An 18,388-nucleotide genomic window follows, 5' to 3' on the forward strand; every position below is an offset into this window, starting at 1 on the left:
GGCCTTCTGAGATCCCTAGATCTAGAAGTTGGGAATACACAAGACTAAAGTTCATATAGTTGTCAATTGTATTACGTAGGCAAATAACAACGCCAGCATGTCTATAACTACACTATAACAAAGTTATAATAAGCATGCTTCCCTTTCTGCTTAAATAACAAAACACACACTGAGATGTGGGAATTACTGGGCTCCAGTACATTGTAAAGTCAGAAGGGGTGGTCCCAACGCCTTACAATGAGTTCCTTACCCAGGAATTATTCAGCCCCTTTTAGCACTTAAAGTCCTTTGAAGTTGGTTGGAGAAAAAGAAACCCAACCAAACAACTCATTGATTCCACTAGAATGAGGCTCATAACCACCCGTATATACATAGAAGCAGAAATAGAATGAGTCTCTTGGCCCATTAGGACTATTTGTGGGGTCCAAAAAGCCAGATGCTAAAAACTCCTGCTTGAGTGCTCATACTCCCCATTTAGTTAAAAAAGATAGGAGCACTGGAACCCAAGTACCTAAACAAGCATAGTCCTGAAGACAGGAAGATCTTAAAGCAGACATATATAATGAGTTTTGCTTACTCCATTGGAAACATCCCAGCTGAGCATCATACTCGCGCGTTCTTCGGCCTCCTTAGACCCATCCAAAACCAGGCCAAACCCTCCATTGATCACTTCACCCCTAAAAAAATACGGATTTAATACGATTAAATCTAAGTCATTCAAACCAATCCCACAAAACTCACAGGAGGTGACTTGTTCACTCGCAGTGCAAGAATGAGAGCATAGAAATGGTGCTGAATAAGAGACGCTATCAGTGACCTGTTTTACTTACACACACACACAAAAACAGGGGATTTAGCAGAGCTAAGGCCTCATTTCCTGACCTATTCCCCAACCAAACCTATTCCACCTGTCTTGTAATGCCCAGCTATCAGCCAGCATCTGCTCCAAGCAGAGGGGCCAAGCCAGGCTTGTGCTGCATCTCCTGAGGACTGGACTGGGTGTAGAAACAAGTAAGGAAAGGTTAACCCTGCTGATGGGACAGTTACCTGCCTCAGGGTGTTATTAACATTAGCTGTTCATTTGTTACACTAGAGCCTGCCATATAGATAGGATCAGAAGGAGGACCGTGTGCTTATTGAAGCAGACAGATGGATCTATTTATATTCTCCTGAGACAAATGAAAGAGCAGAAGTATCTTATTAAAGGAGTGTTAACCACCACTTAATGCACATCTGCCTTGATCCATTCCAAAACAGCCTTCACTTTGAATGAGATACATAGATGTTTAAAGACATCAGTGCCAGCTTTACAGGAAGCAGACTTATTGGCAGAAGAAGCACAGGAATATGTTAAAGCTAACAGAAATACCAGTCTGGTTTGAAAAGGACGAGGAAAACACGTAGAGCAGAACATCTTGTCTGACTTCAGAGCCTGCTCAAGTTCCTGTTTCACTGCATATGGGGAATAGTGGAGAATGCAGTAGGATAATTACCCATTACCATAAATCTATGAGGGTTCTGGTGTTATAACTGAGCATCCGCAATACTTGAGGGATGGGGCACATCATACAACACCACATGGTATGAGAATCTACCAATGGAGATCCCTGGAGGCAGGATGTTGCCTTCTGTGTTTTATACTTAATATCATAGAATCATAGAATAGTTTGGGTTGGAAAGGACCTCAAGATCATCCAGTTCCAACCCCCTGCCATGGGCAGGGACACCTCACGCTAAACCATCCCACACAAGGCTTCATCCAACCTGGCCTTGAACACTGCCAGGGATGGAGCACTCACAACCTCCCTGGGCAACCCATTCCAGTGCCTCACCACCCTCACAGGAAAGAATTTCCTCCTTAGATCCAATTTAAACTTCCCCTGTTTCAGTTTTAACCCGTTACCCCTTGTCCTGTCACTGCAGTCCCTGATGAAGAGTCCCTCCCCAGCATCCCTATAGGCCCCCTTCAGGTACTGGAAGGCTGCTCTGAGGTCTCCACGCAGCCTTCTCTTCTCCAGGCTGAACAGCCCCAACTTCCTCAGCCTGTCTTCATACGGGAGGTGCTCCAGCCCCTGATCATCCTTGTGGCCTCCTCTGGACTTGTTCCAACAGTTCCATGTCCTTTTTATGTTGAGGACACCAGAACTGCACACAGTGCTCCAGGTGAGGTCTCACAAGAGCAGAGTAGAGGGGCAGGATCACCTCCTTCGCCCTGCTGGTCACATTCCTTTTGATGCAGCCCAGGATACGGTTGGTTTCTGGGCTGCGAGCGCACACTGCAGCCGGCTCATGTTCATTTTCTCATCGACCAGCACCCCCAAGTCCTTCTCTGCAGGGCTGCTCTGAATCTCTTCTCTGCCCAGTCTGTAGCCGTGCCTGGGATTGCTCCAACCCAGGTGTAGGACCCTGCACTTGTCGTGGTTGAACTTCATAAGGTTGGCATCAGCCCACCTCACAAGCGTGTCAAGGTCCCTCTGGATGGCATCCCTTCCCTCCAGCGTATCAACTGGACCACACAGCTTGGTGTCATCGGCAAAATAATGAATAAGTTACCAAAATGTACACAGAACAACATCAGACATATCCATGGATCAGACAGGGGTTAGGTGCCTTCCAGTCCAGGAAGGAATCGTTTCCTACTGTATGTTTTCCAGCAGTAGCTTCTCTGGAAATGAGGCTACATTGGAGCATCACAGACCTGGGATCTGCTCCCTCAATCTAGAACTCACATTTGCTCATTTTCAATGTAATGTAATTTATGTGATGTTAACTGCCTTTTACTAGTTACATACACTACCTGTGTGCTAAGTACAACCCTATCGCATAGCTTAGCAAGGAACTTACTGCTCTAGTTCTCCCCATCATGGCACCATTCTGTGAATTCCCCCCACTTTACCATTATTAGAGATATTACAAACACATTTCTGTTGAAAGGCCCGGTTTTCTTGAAGCTGACAGTTCTCACAGCAGAATGTCACTGACCGAAGCAGTTTCTTATCTTTAACAAGAATATTGGAAACAAAGTCATGTTTTCAATTGAGATGTTTGAATATTTTGAGCTCTGACTCTTTAAAATACTGTCAATGCTTTTCAACCTCCAATTTAATTCCCAGGATCTTTTTAGTGTGTGAAATCTTTCATTAGTTCTGCTCCAAGTCTCATTTTGGGATGAAAACCGTCTAAACATCGGCATTCCTTGCAAATGCTGCTTTATGAACAGCTCATGTTGATGCTGTCTTCTCCAAAAGAGGGGACCAGACTGGATGACAGCATTACAAAGGTAATTATATGAGGAGCAGGGCCAGTTACCTCACCATACTCTGTTGCTTCAGTGCAGAGATTAAAATAGCACAATCCTTTGCTGTCAAAGCACCAAGCCGGGGTACGCTTATGAACATCACTGATACCACTGCAATGTAATTGGGATCATAGGGTGATCACACCTCAAGACAGCCTGTTGGCAATACCAGACAATAAGAAAATCAGACCTTTGGAACAGTGCTTTGTAAAGCTATTCCATACAGGAAGATGATGCACTTTCGGTGGCAAAGATCCCCTCTGCGCACAGCATCCCAGAGAGCATCCTTTGAAGCTAAAGCATAAGCAGTGAGCATCGGATCTCACTCCATAAATTTAGAGCGTCTCTATTGATTTCTGTGGAGTTACTCCAGTGTAAATCAAAATCACTCATCAGAATCTGTCCTCCTATCTAAAAATCCCTCATAAATCAAGTGCCAATGTTTGTTAGGATGGATTTTCTAGCAAAACCTCTCACTTTTAAAGGCAAGCTCTAGGTCTTCATTACCATTGGGTCACATTTTCAGGTAATTAAAGAAACATGTGGCATTTTGACCTAAGCTACCTCCTATAATTTCCAGATGTCTCCTTCTATGGTGATCAAAGAAAACAAGGCCTCTCTCACAATCAAGATGTCACACGGCAGCAGTGCAGTTTGATTCTGAGATTGCTTCTGCCTTCTCCTTACTACAGGTTACTCAGGCTCCAAGCTAACATAAAACCCCCTGCAAATAAACAGGCAGCAAGAAATGAATAGCATTCATTTGCTGTAATTAGAGCCAAGACTGTTAATCTTAAGTCTCTCAAACAGCACATGTGATGCAGATTCCAGCTAAATAAATATTAATCCTGCTTTTTCTATTTGTCCCATAGGGCTATAACACAGAAAAAGCAAAGCAGGTAAAAGGCACATCTCTATTCTCAGAGGAAGAACATGGCAGAAGAGAGTAATTCATTACGCTTGGAGGTTTGTTTTGCTGCTTTCACCACCTTTAAATTATTCCTCTTTTATTCTGTAGAAGGCAAAGGGATGCAGCCTTTAACTAGCCAGAGTGGTACCATGATGAGCTAAGCCAAGCAAGAGCCCCCTGTTGTGCCACAGCTCTCCAGACCCCAGCATCTAATGACAGGACATGGTCACCACCTCTGAGTCTCAGCATGGTGGCTTAGTGAGGCTCATGCAGAGACAGGCTCAATTTTCAGGCTCTGCGTTCTTCGCTGAAGCACAGTGATTTAATCAGAGGGCTATGACTGTTCCTGAGAACAAGGTGAGCAGATACCGCTCCACAGTGACAAGCTGCTAAGCAGCCATAGGAAATGTCAGAAAGGATAACCAACTCCTGCTTTTCCATTTGATATTTCTATTTCAGAGAATAGCCACATGCTAATTTTCTGATGTTATCACATAAATGACAGCACCTCTGCTCTGCCTTGGGAAGAGCTTCCTTCTAACGATGTAACCTAAACAGGGTAAGTTTAAATTGGATATAAGGAGGAAATTCTTTCCTGTGAGGGTGGTGAGGCACTGGAATGGGTTGCCCAGGGAGGTTGTGAGTGCCCCATCCCTGGCGGTGTTCAAGGCCAGGTTGGATGAAGCCTTGGGTGGGATGGTTTAGTGTGAGGTGTCCCTGCCCATGGCAGGGGGGTTGGAACTGGATGATCTTGAGGTCCTTTCCAACCCACACTATTCTATGATTCTATGATTCTATGATTCTATGAACTCTGCTTAAGAAACAACTAAAGAAACTGAGATTGCAGCACGGTCAGTGCCTGTTTTCCAGATGGAAAGGGCAGTCTCGCATTCAGCCAGTCCCTCTTTGAATTGCTTAGAGGGCTAGAAACATGCAGGAAGAATTTGCCTTACAGACACCAGAGAGACAGGGAATACGATCATTTGTATCTTTGAACTACGCATCATCAATGCACAAAACATTCATGGCATAAGCAATTCTAATCATTATAATTATCATTAAAATATTCCCAATATTTTGCACAACATGTAGCAGAAAGTTATTTTCTTTGCATATATTTCATAAGCAGATATTTTAAAAGGTTAGGCAATTCAGACAGAACTTGTCAATACGTGTTTTCCATTCAGAGTTATGGATGTGGTGAATAAAATCCTGGCCATGGTGAGGGTGAGCACTGAAATCAGTAAAGGCAAATCCATGCATCTAAGCTCTCAGTTTTCTTATTCCATCATTCAAGTCTGCTCTCATGTACCTGCTATTCAACAGCTACTTAGAATCATAGAATCACAGAATAGTTAGGGTTGGAAAGGACCTCAAGATCATCTAGTTCCAACCCCCCTGCCATGGACAGGGACACCTCACACTAAAAACAGGGACACCTCACACTAAACTTCACTGAAATCAAAGGAATCAGAGTACAGCCGAGGGAATTCTTCGTCTGACTTTAAGGGGTATTTCCTAGATTCAGCTCATCCAGGTGAGTAACAATTAAGTACCATCAAATGTCTCCTTGGATAACATCTGCTACAAGTTCTTTAGCTTGCTGTTGGCATATTCCAGAGCTGGATGGAACAGGGAAGTGGGAGGATTGATTCGGAGAAAACTCCAGGAACAAACTTGCCAACAAAGTTTTCAAGCTGACAAGCAGGTATTCTTTATTGCGGCGCCGGGAGACACGGGGGAGAGCTCCTCCTAACGTGTGTCCCTCTGATGCTCCACAAGCCGTCCTTACCTAGTCCCTGGGCATACGTACATTACGTCATTTTCCAGAAAGATCCCCGCATGCGTACAGAATTGTGGCGGTGGTCTCTGAGGGTCGTTTACTTCTTCCAACAATCTTCATCACTTCTGGCAGCCTTTGGAGCACGCGCAGTAGATGCTCATACCAGTTTAATTGGTTCGTTAGCACCGGAGACATAATAATCCTCCTATCCTCCTACTTATCCGCTAGTTTAACCGTAGCCCATCCTGGACACGTGCCATTCCCAGATACTCCTTATCCCTGTGTCCTGTTCCTCTAGACTGTTTTTCTTAAAACTGTGTCACAACTATAGCGATTTATCTTGTACAAGAATGCTCAGTGTGTTCTCTAGCTGCATTCTATTTCTTTTTCTATGTATCCTGCACCTCAGTAAATTTTCCATTGCTACTGTTACAAAGCCATCAAACTTAACATTACTTAAAACTGATTCTAAAGGTTTATATATTCCATTTTGTGATTTTGTGTCCCCCTTGTCTCAGGGTTCACTATAGTATTTAACAGAGGATTGTGCCCCTTTTGTCTGGTGACACCACCAAATGAAGACTTGAGTTTCCAACCCTAACCATTCTGTGATTCTAAACAGGAAAGGCTTTGCTGAGCTATGCAGAAGAGAACAAACCAGAACTAAAGTCTCTGCCTTTTAGTGGCATATGAAGATGAGTTTCCCTCTCCATATAATAATATCATACTATAATAATAATAATAATACTATAATAATATAATACTATTTCCTTCATTCGCTTCTCAGCCTAGGCGTTTCTCTTAGTTCTGCATCTGATGTGAAGGAGGTGTTTAATCCAGTCTTGTCTTTTATCCTACCAGGCACAAGAAAGGAGAAAGACTGGGGGTTTGCTGGCACCTGAACTGGTTTGTATCAATAACCCCTCATTACACTTTAGCACATGAGCATTTATATTGGGGTCTTAAGGTCACAGATTTAAATACGGCTTAAGAAAAAACCTAACCACAATCCATCCACCAGCACTCTGGCTGTGCATGTGTGAAGACAAGTTTGGAAGCAGGATCTGTTCAAAAAGACCGTGGCAGACTGTGCTTGTTTGGCAAATGAAGTTCTTCAAACTGAGCTGTGGCCAATGTCCAAAACACTATTTGGAGACATATGGGCATTGATTTAAAAAGCCTGATACAACACCACACTTTGCCTTATGACACATCGTTTCAGCCCTTGTTTCCAAACCTAGCCTTCCCATGATCACAATCACTCCAGTAATACATCTCTGCAATTCCCCTCCTGCTTCTCCTCCCCATACCAGTGGTAACGGGATTCAGAGTCCAGCTTTAGAAACATGGATAAGTTCTTACCAGCCAACTCCACCACCATTGTGCAACGCGACCCAGGTTGCTCCTCTGAATGCATCTCCTACAAAGTTCTGTACTGCCATGTCTAGGAGAGGAGGAGAAGAGAGGAAAGGTGTTACGGATCTGATGTGCTGCATTCAGGTTGTTGTTGTGCTGCTCACTCCTTCCACTGACACCTTGATTATCATAGAATGGTTTGGGACCTTAAAGCTCATCCAGTTGCAACCCCATGCCACAGGCAGGAGCACCTTCCACTAGAGCAGCTTGCTCCATACCCCATGCGGCTCCCAGAAGCCTGAAGTATTTTCAGACCAGAGTTAATTCAGCCCTGTGCAGAAAGCCAGTTTAAAGCTAAGGAGCTGCGTTTAAGGGACGAAGCTGGGATAAAAGATGTACTGGCCTCAATTCTCCAGACCTGAGGGATTTTTCATCTGAACATGAACTGCTACAATAACACAGGAGGAGTCATTTGTTTAACGAAACGAAGGAAAAGAATTTAGCAGACAAATGCAATTTGGCTAATGACAAATGCATGATTTCCACTGAAATTCACTAGGATTTTGTATATGGGCTACAATTTGTGCTAAAGCACAAACCCAGAGGGGTGGAAAAAGATACAACACAGAGGATAACAGGGTAAAACCAAAAACGTTTGTCCAGATTTAATTCAGGATGGGTTTAATAGATAATTTGCTGTGCTTTTAACAGCGACAAACTGCAATATCTGCACCAGCCACATTCACAGACCCACAGTTACGTCTCTGATGGAAAAATGAGTTTACTTCAGCACTAATCTATGTTAAACCCTGTCAAAAGCCCCATTATGGCATCTTTTATCTGGCATTATGTCACTTTAATAACCCAATTATCATAATTACAGTGCTGTCAAGAGGGAGTGGGAGAAATCAAAATCCCCATATACTAGAATGTACAGATTTCTTCCTCAGTCACTAGTGTGGGAAGAGCGCAGGTTCGACAAGAAGATGGCAAGTGAACTAATGATGCATTAACGTGCTGCTCCTGGGCTTTGATAAAGGTCACTCACTGCAAATACCTGTGCTGAAATACACTTTGCAGAGCAGCAATGACCCATGTTTGCTAAGGATCAGGCTGAGGAACTTACTGTAAAACACAATGAGACAAGCAAGCACCCTGGAAAATTCCTGTGTGCTACAGAGGAGCCAATTTCACCTGAACCAGCTCAAATACGGTGTTAAAACAGGAAAGAAGGGAGAGAGTAACACCTAAGATGGTTGGACTTGATGATCTGAAGAGCTTTCTCCCTTAACCTAAATGATTTGATGTTATTACCTCCAAAGGTTCAACTGGTAAAATAGACCTGGTTTTAAAGACCAGTGAGATCAGTGGTCAACAAGCTTTAGATAAGCCCTTGGAGAAGGCAAATGGTTCATGTAAATCACAAAATGCAAAGAAAAACACATGATGAGCAATGGGCTTTAAGCAAGCCTCATTTCTATTGCCCTAAGGTGAAGACCTTACTTTGGATTGCTGTTCTCTGTGCAGCTGCACCATTTTCTCACAGCATTATTCAAGGCATCTATCTGACCTATTAGAATTAGCCAACATGCTCAAGAAGGGTTGAAGTGGGACTGACAGACACAGCTAAAAGCCTCATTTCATCAGGAAATCCAGTTATGATAGCGGGGAACTTTTCTTCTTCAAATTGAGCCATAATTTGGTTCTATTATGAATTGCCATAATGGAAGTCATTCAATATACTCAGCTACCTCTCTCATAATTTCTCCTTCAACAGCAGCTTGTAGCCTCCTGTCTCACACCACTTTGTGATTGTTAGTTCGTGACATGCAGGAACGCTACTGGGCTAAAGCCATTATCATCATTTCCACTTTATGGATGGAAAATTGAGGGAGATTTAGGTTAGAAATTGCTTAGTACTTCCCTGTTTTTTTTTCAATCAAGATATTTCTTGGGTTAATTTCTCTAAAGCATCATTTCATCAATTCAAAAGCAGGGCCTGGTTAGCTCAGGGCAGGAGTGCAGAAATAAAGGCTCCTTTTGTATAGCAAGCCTACGTGATTTGCCCACAGTCACACTGTAAGCGAGCAGCAAGGCTTGGAGTTGAATTCAGAATGCCTGGCTTCCTTTCCTATGCTTTCACTATCAATGTATGTTCCCTTATAATAAGAAAAGTTCCTTTCAGAAACGCCAGCCTGTTTTCCAAGTCCTCAGGCAATGAAATGAACACATCTGTGAATCTTTTTGCTTTAAGCATAATACTATTGTAGAGCTGATTTCTGATCTTGTGGATCCCAAGGAAACAGAGCTGTAATACTGTCCAGATCCCCTCTTTGAAACAGTGAGGTACAAAGTGAAAATCAAACAGAAGATAGTGTGCTCAGACATTGCTCTCCATTGACATCCAGGCAAATCTGGTGCATCATCATTGAATGTTCAGCACTCTGCTGGACCTTTCCTATTTAAGTAGCTCTGCATACTTCCCTACCACTATTAAATCCCACTAGGCTTCTTAGGAAATCTGATTAATCAGAATTAAAGGGTTAAATAAAAGCATTTTAAAAGTGTTGCATGAAAACCTAATTTCGCTTGTAAAGCAATTCCCCTGTTTGCTCAGTCAAGCCTCAGCTGCTCTGCTGACCTGCACAAAAGGCTGATCCGTCGTAGATGTTTGAGGTTTCTCTGTAAGGACTGTCAGTCCCACTCACATCGTGGTGATCTCGGCTGAGGACCACTGGAGCCTGCAAAAAGCCAAGGACAAGAGAATGGAATCCTTCATGGACTGCAAATGCTACTGAGGGATGATGGTTTGCTGAATTCTGTCTTCAGTCATCTCAAACCTCAGCTTTGGCCCCCTCTCCTAAGACCCTGAAACACCTTCTCTGCCTGTTATTTACTATAAAACAGATGTTTACATGCTGTTCATGAAAGCCACGTTCATTTCATAACTAAGAGCTTGGTGTTATGCCAGTGGCATCCTCAAAAGGAGGGATGGGAGAAGAGGGGCAGCCATAAGGTTATTTCATCTCGGCCAAAATATCATTTCAGTATGCAAAAGTCTTCATTGAAAACTAGTTCTTCGTTTCCATTTTCATCAGCAAACAATAAAGTTTTACATTTATTTATGCCTTTGGGAAACTTCAAGACTAAAGAAGTTAAGAATGAAAATCAATGATTTCATACAGCTCAAACAAGTCCATTCTTGATCTGGAATCCAACTGACAGTGTGAATCTAGGTCAGCTTCCAGGTCATCATTTGCCATGCACAGGGCTTATACAGGAATAATTCACTCTTGGCACGGTGTGGTCTGGAATTAGCTGGCTCTGGTTTATGCTGGCAGTGAATTAGGGCATCATTGAAAATAGACACGAGCACCCAGCTTGCAAGAGGAGGAATGGAGATTTGCAGAAACACAGAACGGACACAAATAAATCCAAAGGGCCTGGGAGTCTGACCTGGTCACTCAAAGCTCCAAGGGAGTGCTCGGCCTGGTCAGGTTTGTTTTTTGAGCCTAGCTTTCAGTGACGTTCATTTTGAGTCCCGAGAAGGTCAACAGCACTTGGAATACTTGAACAAACATTCTCTGGGTAACAAAAAGCAGAATGCATTCCAGCTAGGAAAGGTCTAAGTCCTATTTGAGTTCACCCCTTCAAAAAGGGTAATTCAGCTATAAAAGAGATGGACATGAATGAGCGACAACACCTTATTCTGATGCTGATGTACACAATGGGAATAATTATGGAGTGGTGTCTTCAGGATATGGGGTCCCATGTAACCAGCAGGCACTTCTGCTCTCACTGGTCTCTTCTTTTCCACCTGCCAGCTCAGTCTTAGATATCAAACACATTTCCCACATCACAAAGAAAATGACAAACCTTAATCCTCCCTTCAGAAATGGCTCGGTTAATAGCCACGGCTATAGACACACGACCCCTCTGATCAGAATATAAGATTCTAGCTTGAGAGCCAACAACCTGGAAAACAAAAAGGCCAAAGCGATAAGCTTCTCTGTGCAAGTGGCTTATCTCCAAGCCCCAGATGAGTAGAGTCACAGGAATGACCCCTTCCCTTCTGTAGGAGAAAGTGCAGGTTATTTCCTCATCAACATCCAGCTTCCATAAAAAAACAAACTAAAATCCCTCTTTGCACTTTTATCTCCACTCCCACAATGAGATGTATTTCTGTATTCAGCTGCTACTGTCCAATCAATCCCACCTTTTAAATCAACCTGATTGCTCAGCTATAATCCTCCTATCAGCAAATCCCTTATCAAAGCTGTGAAGCAGAGGTGAATTGGCAGTGGTGGGCTAAAGGGAAGAGAAATCTGGAGACAAAGAATGGCAAAGAACATCTGCCCTGCACAGCTATGCTCCTCTCTCCAGCTTTTACTCCATGGACCAATCTGGCTTCCAGATAAGGAGAGCGCACGAGCCCTACAGTTTTATTTGCTAGCTTCACAGTGAGAACCTGTCCTAAAAGAAAAACAAAGGATGCTTCACTGGCATCCTGCTTCCCACTATACAACAGCACGGCAGGGGCAGGTCTTTGGCCTCATCACCTGTTTTGTAAAGGGTACCAGGAATTACAGGCATGAAGAAGATGAGCCAAAGCAATGCCAAGAGGGACACTGTGAATAGCTCTCTGAAAGAAAGCTAGTTACAAATGAGATGGAGAGTGAATCATTGATGTGTTTCACTCCAGATATAAGACTAAATATTGATGAGTTATTGGAACATTCCCAGATGAAGAAATGAAGGGAAAAAACTGCTTCAGCTCACCCTAAAACCCCTACACTTTGGTTTCAGCTATCAGCTCTGGGAGTTGCAGGCAGTGATTTCATTCATGCCCATGCCTGCTTTTCACTCCAGCATTCTGGACGAGGACACATGCAGTGAAGGAAGTTGTGCACTTACCAAACTGTGCCTGCCAGCTTCCCGAATCCAGCGGATGTTGTCATGGTACTGCTGCTTCACAGATGTGCTCACTTGCCAGGGAAAGCAAGAAAAGAGGTTTTGAAAACGAATGCAATATGCTGCAAGTTTAATTTAACTCATCTGACAGCACTAGGAAGTCACATTCTACTCTCATACACAAGCACGCATATAGGAAGTGCTGCATAGACTCTTCTGTACAGCTGATGCAGTAACGGGTACCATACATTTAGAGAGAGGTACGAGATGTCACCCAGGAGACAGCTGGAACAATAAACCCCATTCAGATCTTTAGCAAACTAAACCTTGGAATATGGGTTACATGTACTGTTCATTCCTGTTCACCTGGCCTGCTGCCTACTAAAGGCCAATCCCTTTCTGAGCCTTTGCTAAATTAGAAGCTTTAGCAAACTCCATGACATTGGGTACTACAGGCATCAGGTAGTAAATAACTCCTTTGAGTCGGCCAGCAGAAATTCCCAGCAGCAGCTGGCAATACATGCTTGAGGATAAGTTACACCAGTGCCGGGATAGAGATTTATAGCACAACAGTTGCTCTGTACTAAGTGACCCACGTGAATGCTTTTATCCCAAGATAAACCCAAGGTCTCTTATGCTACAAACTGAGGTATGTTGCCTCTCATTATTATGGAGCACAAACTGCACAGAAAGACTTATTATGGAGTAGCTACTTTACATGTATATCCACCCTACATCTTGTTTAGATATACACAGGCCAGGGTGGATGGGGCTTGGAGGAACCTGGTCTAGTAGAAGGTATCCCTGCCCACGACATGGGGCTGGAACTGGATGAGCTTTAAGGTCCCTTCCAACCCAAACCAGTCTGGGATTCTATATGCTTTCAAAGAGAATTATATATAATGATTTTATATACTCCATCTTCTCCTCATTGACATCTCTGCCATCCCATCTTGAAGTTGTCCCTGGTAACTGAGAAGGGTGTTTAGACTGTCTTCCCACTAGGCAATATGTCAGTAGGTATGTAGTAAAACTAGAAACAAGGAAGAGGAAAGGCAAGATGCTCATATTTAATCTGAGCTAAACACACTGTTAAAAGGGAGATGTAAAATATGCTCATTCCTGCAGAGGCAGACCTCCATACAGAGAGTTTTAATGACCCCAAAAAGCCCTGTCAGTGCTTTAGGGCTTGTTTCCAAGCGATAGCTGCTAAACTCTGCAATGAGAATTAACATGTTAGCTCATAGCTTGGGAGGAAGTGAAAGATGAAACATCTGCTAGTGCTGTTTTAGTGGGATTGTGCTGCCATTCATAAGCTCTAAGGAAGGATCTTCTTGAAGGTAATGGGTAAGATTCACTTGGGTTATTGCAGCTATTTAATGAGAGTTTACAGGATTTTCTCTAGAGAAACAAATACTGAGTTCCTTTTTCACTTTCATAAGCTATCTCAGAGAGACATGTTTTATACTTCACAGTGCATGGACTTAGAGAACTGATCTTTCTGTCTGTTACTTCTATAGAACATATCCAGCAAGAAGCCAGATGAGAATACTGGCTACAAGGACATGTCTCAACACAGCAGGGTTCCTGTTTGCTGACATGAAATGAGCTTTGTCTCAGCTCCCATTCAAAAGCAGGGGGTAGCAGTAACAGCCCACTTTCAGGGATACAGAAGAGTGAGAAAATGTTAGCCCTAGATACTACAGTAACACACAGAGCCATGCAGATACTCCAGACTGGTTCCACCAGTGAGTAGAAATGGCTGTCAGGTTATTAGCAACTGACAAAAGAAATTGTAATCACAGACAAGTGTGGAGGATTGGCTTGTCGAAAAAGGTCAAAAGGTCATGCTCCCATCAACGAGCTGAAACAAGACATCTGTGTAGAAGATGGTGCAAACCTCTCACGCCAGATAATGAGGAAATGAAGGACACCGGCAAACAGCAACATACTATGACCAATCACAGCCAAGGCCACTAAGTGATAAGTGCATGAGAAGGAGGATAGTGGGGGGGTGCACGGTGTAGCTGCAAAAATGTAGAAGCTACAAACCAATGATCTTGTAACATGTAAAAGCTATAAGCCAATGATCTCTCTGTAACCAAACTATAAACATGCAAGCAAGGTATATAAGTATCCATCTGCTTAGCAATAAACGAGACTTGTCGGTCATCATCGGATGAGCTCGTCTCCCGGCGATTCCCACAGACAAGTGACACTGGATGGAGCACCACACCCGGGAAACCTGGTTTCCTGCCACTCATCTGCTCACCAGCATCTTAAATCCTTCCCTAGATTCCCACACCACATTCACCTGTGAGGCAGGGCAAAGCAATCTGACTCGTTTAGAATAACCCCTTGGAGACCTGTTGATGAAAGATGCTGTTTGCCTTGAAGTTTCAAGGTGACAAAGTGCAGGAAGACCCTTAAGAAATGAGAACACAGGCTCTTAGCCCAAATTGCAACTATAGCTTCGGGATCAATAACCTCTCTACTTGGTGTTTTATACCTACCGGTTACACTCCTTACAGGAGTTAAGAGAACAGCAAGATTTGCTGCCCATGTGGAACAGGCAAGAGACTCCTCTTTATGGTTTTAGCCAAAAGCTCACACACATTTCACAACTCTCAGCTTCCTTTTCCCCCCAGAAGAGCCCCCAGTGTTGGGGCATGGGATGGAATCTTACCTCCCTGACGTATAGACTCCTCCAGCACAGACATGGCGATGGAGTCAGTGGTAGCAAGATCCTGTGGGTCACCTGAGGTACAAACCCAGCGGAATGGCCCAAATCCCAGGGAAAAAATGTCCCTGGGAAGAGAACACGCTTCATTAAGAGATAGCTGAAATTCTTTCCTTATTTATGCTGGCTGCTAGCAGTGCTTTTCTTTCATTAGCTGGAGACGGAAGAATTTGAAACATTTTCAATGAACTAATCTAAACAGAAGCATCAAGGACCATTAATTGAGAAATTAAGCAGTGCTGTTCCACACAGCCATTGACTGGGGTATCAAATACACCAGGTTTTTCATAGGAATATTGGGCAGTTCAGTCAAACTAGTGCATCATCAGGTGAAGTGCAAGTTTTCTTCTGTTTCATCAGATACACCCTCCCTGCTGCCTGGTCTTTTTGTGCTAAACCCAGGCTGAGTGCATCTTCACTCAGACAAGTGCAGGTTCTGCACAAGTGCCTGAGTCCAGACGCATTTGCAGTCCACATTGTTTACACACAATAGTAAGACATGCTTCAGCTGAGCTCCAGGAGAGATCTGGTTGGTGCTTTACCCTGTGTTCAAGCTCTGATTCACACGGTACAGGCAAGTTAAGCATGAGTCGGAGGCCAAAGTGTAACTCTAAGAAAGGCGATAGAAAACATGAGCGTGATGTAAGTATGATGCGAGCATGTTGCTTACAGCCAAGAGGACAGCTTCCTAAACCATGCTGGGCATTACTCCAGAGTGGAGAAAAATAGGACTAACCCTGAGATAACACCTGTGAGATGAATTTACCTCCTACTGACTGCTTTTCATCATTTATAGTACATTGCAAGACCTGCACTAAGTGGTATCTCTAATATTCTCCCCTAAACAGATGGGTCACAAGGTACTTGAGTGCTTCATTCCAAGTTCTCCCCAGTATACCCCATGATATGCTGCACGTAGGAAGGGTAGCGGAATTCTGTTTTATTGGCTCCTCTTTTCCCAACATCAGCACCTATAAAAGAATTTAATAGTCAGTGATTCGGAGAAGAAAAACTGTAAGATGTAAAAGCAGACTACACCTGGGTTCCTGTGAAGGCTTTAACTCATCCACAAAGGTGATCAGAGGTCTCAGAATGAGAGAAAGAGATACTACTCTGCTCTCGTGAGACCTCACCTGGAGCATTGTGTGCAGTTCTGGTGTCCTCAACATAAAAAGGACATGGAACTGCTGGAACAAGTCCAGAGGAGGCCACGAGGATGATCAGGGGCTGGAGCACCTCCCGTATGAAGACAGGCTGAGGTAGTTGGGGCTGTTCAGCCTGGAGAAGAGAAGGCTGCGTGGAGACCTCAGAGCAGCCTTCCAGTACCTGAAGGGGGCCTACAGGGATGCTGGGGAGGGACTCTTCATCAGGGACTGTAGTGACAGGACAAGGGGTAACAGGTTAAAACTGAAACAGGGGAAGTTTAGATTGGAGATAAGGAGGAAATTCTTTCCTGTGAGGGTGGTGAGGCACTGGAATGGGTTGCCCAGGGAAGCTGTGAATGCTCCATCCCTGGCAGTGTTCAAGGCCAGGTTGGATGAAGCCTTGGGTGGGATGGTTTAGTGTGAGGTGTCCCTGCCCATGGCAGGGGGGCTGGAACGGGATGATCTCGAGGTCCTTTCCAACCCACACTATTCTATGATTCTAAAGAGTTTGCATAACGCAGTGACCAACTCTGTCTATAGCTGGGAAGATGCATGCAGGATTGTCCTCATTTCCACCTACCAGCTCCAGGGTCTACTTACCAGCTCTTTGAGCTTCCAAGAGAAAAGCATTGCCATAATCCCAAAAAAACATGCCCTTATCAGCTAGTCTGTTAATAGCAGCCACTTGTCTCTTCAGACTGAAATAAAGGAGACATTTATTCTTGAGATTGATAATGTATCAAAAAGAATATGTGTTTCACCTGCAAACTTCTAAATCAGGGGTAGCTCTTATACATTAAAACTACTTCTAAAATGGTGGGTAAGGGATGCCTGCCAGACTCTGTGTGATCTGTGTATGAGCACAGTTGGGATGTATCAGTACTGTAGCTCTACCCCAGATTTCTATTGAATTATCAAAGAACAGAAACTTCTTCTTAAGACAAAGATGTGCTCACTTGCAGAGCATCTAAACTTAAAGGTTAAAATCAGGTATCACCAAAGGATTTACCTCTCTTGTACCAGGGTCCGGAACTTCCCTGGGTTGGTGGACAGGAGCTGCTTTGCTTCCTCAAAGCCAAGCTGTACCGGATAGTACCCCCCATTGAACGGGTTATGACATGAAGTCTGGTCGGATCCCAGATCAACCAGCAGCTCTCCTGTTGTGTCCAACTCATGCACCAGCCTCTCCCTGGGGAAGAGAGTGTTCAAACAGGAGCTGTCATTTCACATTCTAGCTCCTCATTCAGGTGAACTTCTTCTGTCCCAAGAGGTTGCTTATAAAGGTATGTCCTTGGCAGGTTAAGTCAGGGGCTGGGAAATGATGGTGCACATTTACCTGCTCAGGAATGCTGGCAGATGAGCCAGTTACCAGTATGACAAACCAGTCTCAACCGTTGGTATATGGTATGAGAGCAAGGTTCACCATTGGACAAGGAATTTCCATCCATCATCTCATTATTTTTATTCACTGAGTACCTCAACATTCCTATTCTTCCCTGAAGTTAAAATCATTTTCTTGCTATCCAATCAGCAAAACATTAGAAGGAAAGGGATAAATTCTTTCTTTATCCAAGGAAGTATCTTGGGGATTTCTTCCCTTAAGAAATTCATTGTTTCATAAGGAAAGGAGCATGGGAAGCAACTGGGAATTGGAACACAAGGGTAAAGACCTCTCTTTTGACAATACAGCTCTTCATGAGCATCTAGAGTAATGAACTCAGCACCAAGCTTAACGCCTCTTCCAAACTTGGGAATTAATACCAGGTTGACTAACAAACCAGGGCATTAATATATCCATTATCCATATATACTACTTACCATAGATCTACCACGTTCCCATGGTAACCCAAACTAAGGGCAATTTTATTCTTTCTTGCATCTCTAGAATAGATTTAAAAGACTGATTGAAGAAAATGACTTCATATAATTCCATCTTGCAGTGTACAAATCACAGAGTCAAACCCAGCAAAGAAGTCTGTATGTAGTTTTCAACACCCATCTAAGCAAGAGATCTTTCTACCCTTATGTAATTGTTAATCACCCATATCAGAAAGCTGAAGTGATGCTTCAAGTGTAGCATGATTTGTAATTGCTCTATGCATATTCATGAAACTGAAGTTATTTAACATATATAAGTGATATGAAGCTGAACAAAGACACATTTAACACATATAAGTGACATGAAACCAAATGACACATTTAACATATATAAATGATATGAAACATTGGTAGTAGCTTGCAGTCA

The 18,388-nt window shown here is 43.5% G+C and overlaps 1 protein-coding gene across 2 annotated transcripts in view; it reads right to left on the bottom strand.

The window, feature by feature from the left end:
* The window catches only part of UROC1 (urocanate hydratase 1), a 38,737-nt gene that overhangs the window by 915 nt on the left and 19,434 nt on the right, over positions 1–18,388 (bottom strand). For both annotated transcript variants that reach the window (XM_065687815.1, XM_065687814.1), the window contains 10 exons: positions 17,962–18,024; positions 17,153–17,332; positions 16,744–16,841; positions 15,897–15,969; positions 14,945–15,066; positions 12,262–12,332; positions 11,224–11,322; positions 9,989–10,088; positions 7,354–7,435; positions 578–677 (listed from right to left, as the gene is read on the bottom strand). In XM_065687815.1, the coding sequence (XP_065543887.1) occupies positions 578–677; positions 7,354–7,435; positions 9,989–10,088; positions 11,224–11,322; positions 12,262–12,332; positions 14,945–15,066; positions 15,897–15,969; positions 16,744–16,841; positions 17,153–17,332; positions 17,962–18,024 (988 nt within the window). The remainder of the gene's footprint in view (positions 1–577; positions 678–7,353; positions 7,436–9,988; positions 10,089–11,223; positions 11,323–12,261; positions 12,333–14,944; positions 15,067–15,896; positions 15,970–16,743; positions 16,842–17,152; positions 17,333–17,961; positions 18,025–18,388) is intronic.

This window comes from Lathamus discolor, chromosome 7 (assembly GCF_037157495.1).
Source record: "Lathamus discolor isolate bLatDis1 chromosome 7, bLatDis1.hap1, whole genome shotgun sequence".
NCBI lineage: Eukaryota > Metazoa > Chordata > Aves > Psittaciformes > Psittacidae > Lathamus > Lathamus discolor.